At 49.0% G+C, this 5,962-nt stretch overlaps 1 protein-coding gene across 1 annotated transcript in view; it reads left to right on the top strand.

Annotated features, from left to right (window-relative positions):
* Positions 1-5,962, top strand: part of Ino80 (chromatin-remodeling ATPase INO80) — a 16,519-nt gene that overhangs the window by 7,805 nt on the left and 2,752 nt on the right. Inside the window, exons 22-24 of the mRNA XM_011502321.1 lie at positions 929-1,041; positions 1,200-1,370; positions 2,403-2,865. Coding sequence (XP_011500623.1) covers positions 929-1,041; positions 1,200-1,370; positions 2,403-2,865 — 747 coding nt within the window. The remainder of the gene's footprint in view (positions 1-928; positions 1,042-1,199; positions 1,371-2,402; positions 2,866-5,962) is intronic.

Raw genomic sequence — 5,962 nt, 5'->3', positions numbered from 1 at the left:
CCCCATCCCCCTCCCCCATCCCCTCAAACCCAACCCAACCCAACCAAACTCAACCCCGACCCCGTTCTCCCCATTCTCTCCATTCTCCCCATCACAACCCCGTCCACTTCTTCTTTCCGTTCAAATTTTCTTTTATTTTTAATATTATTATTTAAGCTTGTGTTTGCCGATTCTCCTACCATAATGCACGACAAGCAATCCATCAAGGATATCCGTTGACACGTTTTGATAATAATTTTTTTTTCTTTCGTATGCAAACTGCACGATAATAATAATTAGTGGCGTTTTTCGCGCGATCGCTAAGTAATAATTGAGTGCGGCACCTACGCGCGCATTTTCGGTTTCTACGTAATTTATAAAAAATAATTTCTGCTAACAATGTTAAAAGGAAGAAATTGCCACGAAATCGTCCCCATAATTTATCTCGTACTTGTACTTTGTATCAAAGTCAACGTCTATAATATTTTCACGAGCGATATTTTAGCGAATTAAACCGATGTCTCCTAATAAATACAAAAGGCCCGCGTAAAAAACCACACGCTATATCGTGATAATCGATGAATTTTGGTTAATCGTGGATTGGCAAGAAACTTATGTATCCCAATTAAATTTACGTATTTTCATAATTCGCTTAAAGCCGAATCCAAAGAATCGCAAGTATTATTCAATGAGATTTCTTTGGGCTACCGTAGGTAAAGCACACCTTATACGCACTTTAAAAGTTTTTTTTCAAGTCGTGAAAGTACAGACGCTTCTCCTTCCCCCGCCCCCTCCACCAGCTCCTTCACCGTCTCATCCTCTTCCTCCTTCCAATTCTCATTCTACGCCTCTTTCCTCCTTTCTTAAAACAAGGCGAATATCGCCGCTTGTCCCTGTATTACGGCTCACGTGCGTTATATACCATGGCGCGCTCTTGTATATTTTACAGACAGCCAACGAAGCGAAGAGAGAAAGCAGCACGCCGAGGAGGCCAGAGTCGAGGCGAGCCTACACCACAAGGAGAGGGACCGGAAGAGGAAGCAAACCGCGTTTCCGGTCAAGGTAAGGTAGCGCCCCATCGCGCGTCGCCTCCTTCTCCCTTCCTTGCGTACCCCCTTCGTTCCCCTCGGCAACCAGCAAACCCGCGTTCTTCCTTCTCTTACATTTTACTCCATTGTATATTTTATATAATAATCATTTCATGGCGCGCACACGGGTAGAATGACAGCAAGAGACTCTGCGTAGACGAAGGTGACGGCAGGGGCGCCAATTCGCACGAGTCCACAATGCAGCACTCGGCCTCCAGCTTTCAGCAACACGCCGGCAATCATCAGAAGCAGGGCCAGGATGAATTCGGGACTTCCGGTTTGCAGAGCCCCGTTAAGTCCGAGGTCTCTAGAAAATTTAACCAAATATTATGCTTACTCCTCCTTTCGTATATGCCAATGGTCCGTTCGGAATAAAGCAATTTCGTCACCGCGGATACGTCTCTTGTAAACTTTCCAATTATAAAATTTTCCAATTTTTTTTTTTTTTTTTTTTTTTTTTTTTTTAACCCTTTGCAATATTCGAACCTCCGACTTTTATTACCCCCTCATATCCAATATCCCCCTTCTCTCTCTATCTCTCTATCTCTATCTCTCTATCTCTCTCTATCTATCTATCTCTCTATCTCTCTCTCTCTCTCTCTCTCTCTCGCTACTCCAATTCTCCAATTCCCTTCCCACAAATTTCACTCAACTCCAACCAATTCAAAGTAGTAATTAGCGCGTTTAATCAGCTTTCAATTTGCAGATCGCGGCTATTGATGATGTATCGTAATTAATCAACATTACACAATAAAATTACACGGCAGCCTCTTTTTGGTTAATTTTGGCGCTTTAATTACTCCGATTATTTCAAGACGATTGTCGACAGCTCGTTAAAAATTTCACGTAATATGCATTGTTATAGGCAATGAAAGCCTTACGGTATAAAATTTTCAAACGGCGTACTCGTTAAAGTAACGTATTAAAGAAACGCAGAAAAATATTCAAGCAGACAAGAGTCGCGCTCGCTATATTTTTCTCGTCTCTAAGCTTGGTCCCATCACCGTTTGAAAACTTTCAATCTCAATGATTGATTAACATTCTCGATGTGTCGACGAGTAATTAAAATTTTATGTGCCCGAAATGCCGTAAATTTGCCGATTGCCGACTCTTTCAATACGCGCTCAACTTCGATTCATAAATGCAAATTGTAGAGCTCGAGGAGCGTTAAGAAGGTTAGAATGCATAATGGAGGAAGCACTTTGGAAAGTAAAGCCTGTATATAAGAGTATCGCGCTCCAACGAAATTGCAAATGCCCGAACGAGCTCGCAAGAGATGCGGCTAATCCGATAAGGCACAACTTATTTAGCGAGCCCCATCCCTTGTCTGCCCAGGACGAGACGAGCAACGAGGGCCTCGTCGTGGACGTGGACGGGCCCGTGATCGGCAGCAGCTACGCCTCGGGGATATCCCTAGGGTTGCAGTACGGTCGCGGGGGTGCCGACCCCTCGGACGGCCGTCATCAGCGACCGTTCGGCCATTACCTCGGCGGCGGCGGCGGCGGCGGCGGCGTTGGTGGTGGTGGCGGTGGCGGCGGCGGTGGCGGCGGCGGTAGCAGCGGCAGCGGTGGCGGCGGCGGTGGCGACGCGAGGATACGCCAAACGATCCGCGGTGTCAGCAAGCGAGGTAGACCCCGGGGCTCACGCAGGGGCGGGCCCATTGGCGGCAAGGCCCGGGGCATGCTAATGCTCCATCCGGCTCCTCACTCCAAGGGCCTCGCCACCACGTCCGGGGGTACGAGTATCGGCGCGCCCGGGGCCTTGGCCACCGCATCGAGTCCTGGCCCACACCAACACGGTAAGTCGGGCTACCTTCGTAGCCGTAGGTCGAAGGTCGTGCCACGTGGTGCGCAGTCTCGATCTACCCATACATACTCGACGTGCTTCCGGCTATTTCGATTATTGCGCCGCCTGCGTTTTAAGGGCGCGAGGCCCAAGCAATTGGGCCACGTTACAACGACACGGTGGCTTTCTCGGGCTTATTTGGACATGAACCGAGAATGCGCGCGAGCACCTTGAGCGCACGGAATAAACATAGGATCGAGGCTAACGCACGCCACTTCTGCATTACATTATGCAAGCCGCGCATTTACCTTATTACGACGAGTGTGCTTGATTTTATGTATTTATTTATTTTTTTTTTTTTTTTTTGTCTTTTTTTCTTTTATGAATCAGAGCACACGTGGTGATACGCAGTCCATGTTGAAGCGTGAGGCAGCGATGCAGGCAGGTCAGATGAGAAATTCTAAGACCGATGGATACCTAACTTTATTTAACGTTATGTAACGAACATGTCGACCATTATTCACTGCTCATATATTTTTAATGTTTTCCCAATCTCATTGTACGTTTCAGTTAACAACGACATCTCTCTCGCTCTCTTTCTCTTTCTCTCTCTCTCTCTCTCTCTCTCTCTCTCTCTCTCTCTCTCTCTGTGTCCCCTTACCCAACCCCCCACTCGTGCCATCCCACCTTCACCCATCATTATCACTCGCATCCACGTACTTAACGTACGAGCAATTGGCATATTACAGTACAACTGTCGAAAGCATGTCATTATGGGGATAAACGTCGAGAATTCATTATTTAAATGGCCTCTAATTAAAATTTTACAGACGTGGATCAAATAGTTCATTAAACGATATATCGTGCATTGTTGCTCGACAAGTTAAATGCTGCAACTCAACAGGTGGAATCCTACATTTATGAACGCGATGCAATTGTACCAACCAGCATCAGATATAATTAGTTTAATTTGTAGGCATACGTAATAGTCCGTTGCCATTAGAGTTTAGAGGGGCGTGGAAGGAGAACAGAGAGAGAGAGAGAGAGAGAGAGAGAGAGAGAGAGAATAAAATGTATAAATAATCGAGGAAAAAAGTGACTCCTGTCGTTGTCGTCGTGGTCGTCGTCGTGGCTGTTGTCGTTGTCATCGTGGCTGTTGTCGTTGTCATCGTGGTCGTCGTCGTGCTCGTCGTCGTGGTCGTTGTCGTCGTCGTCGTCGTCATCGTCCTCGTCGTCGTCGTCGTCGTCGTCGTCGTCGTCGTCGTCGTCGTCGTCGTCGTCGTCGTCGTCGTCGTCGTCGTCGTCGTCGTCGTCGTCGTCGTCGTCGTCGTCGTCATTGTCAAGTGTGTCAACAATCGGGGTCGAAGGCTTGAAAAGGATAAGGCCGAGAGAAGCCGACCCGGTGGCAGCGGGGGGATTCGCAAATTACGTGCACGATAATTATCGCAGCCGCGGACAGTACTGTTTATCCGGAGAGTCGACATCTGGGAAGGATTTAGCGGTCCTCGGTCCCCTTGCCTGCGGCTCGGCTACTGAACGGACGGGGGAGCCTCTCGGCGTCCAGGCTCGCGCGTACTCCTTTCATCGAGTGGCTCCGGCTCCGGTCTCGCTCCCGGCACTTGCCACACTCCTCGGGGGCACATCCGCGCCGCTCTGGTGAAATTCCCTCGCGAGCACATGTGCACGGCCGAGCTCGTGGACCCGCGCCCCCGCACCCCGTTAACCGCCGATGCGGTCCGTGCTCCCTTTCCCCTAGGGCGTCCCCTTCTACGTTGGACGCCTCCCTTTTTCGATTGCATTGTTGGCTGGAGATACTCTTTTTCGAATCGATATGCCAAGTCCTTCGTGGCAAGTTGTTTCCTTTTGTCGGAGATCCATTCACCCTCTCGGCTCCGCACCAAATTGCTTCCATTGTACTATATACACTTGATCGATAGATATTTATTTTTATGCGCGCGCGCGCGCGTGTGTGTATCTTTCTTACTGCCTTCGTGCCATTCTACTTTTATCTTTAGCTTTGGCCTTTAAAGGAAGTGGGCTTATGAAAGGATATGGTCGCCGTACGGCCTCTCACGATTGCGTTTTATTCTCTCGCAAACTTACGATTAACCTATCCTCGTAACATTCGTCGCGTATTCTTTGGGACGTTGTTTCACAATAATCCATTGAGCTTTATGCTTTGCTGCATCGTTGATAATTAATTTAGAGTTGCAATAGCTTTCGGGGCCGCGATCGTTATAAAAGGGCGTGTGTCTCTGGGTGCGCGCGCTTACCGTTATCGCAAGTCACTCCTTTAATTAATGGATATTGAGGAGTAGCTCGAGTCCGTTGTATCGCGAGTTTACATTCAATTTCAATTCAATTGTAATCTCAAATCTGGAGTCATTATGACAATTCTCACGCCGCCATCGTACCTTACGGCTTTATTTATCAGCGCCAATGATACGCGCGTCGGTCTCTCACACTGTCCCACATTTCCGCGTTCGTCGGGCACCAAGCCTTTGCGCATTCTCCTTCACCAGGCTGAATCAGCATAACCGTTCCTCGATACTCGATACTCAAAAACAAATCACGGCGACCTAACGAGCGATATTCCCGTTATTAATGTACAATATATCGTCGTCGAGCACCGCGAGGACATAATTCGAAACGCTCGATATAGCTCGCGAAGGTGGCGATGAGGGAGACGGGAGGTACCTTATCGAGTCAATTAGCCAATCGCTAACTGAGCCGTCGCTTAGAAAAGAGGTCCTTATCAGGAGCACCGGAGTCGAAATGAAAATGGGTCTTGTAATCGTCGATCGTAAGCGGGCCTCGGCGAAGCGCAAGCAGCAGGTGCGTAGCGGTCGCGGCAGCTGCGATCGATGTCTCCTCTTCGATATTTCGACGGCACCTCGCTCTCTCTCCTCCTCCACCTCTGCCTCCTCCTGTTCCTCCTCCTCCGCACCACGCCACTCTCACCGCTACCGCCACCGTAACCATTGCCATCACCGTCGTCACCGTTACCATCACCGTCACCCATAACCGTCACCCTCACTCACCGTCAACGACATCGTCACCGCCACCGGTCACCGGTCACCGGTCACCGGTCACCGTTACCGTCACCGTCG

This window comes from Ceratosolen solmsi, unplaced genomic scaffold (assembly GCF_000503995.2).
Source record: "Ceratosolen solmsi marchali unplaced genomic scaffold, CerSol_1.0 scaffold10, whole genome shotgun sequence".
NCBI classification, from domain to species: domain Eukaryota; kingdom Metazoa; phylum Arthropoda; class Insecta; order Hymenoptera; family Agaonidae; genus Ceratosolen; species Ceratosolen solmsi.
This window is presented reverse-complemented; position numbering and strand designations above follow the sequence as displayed.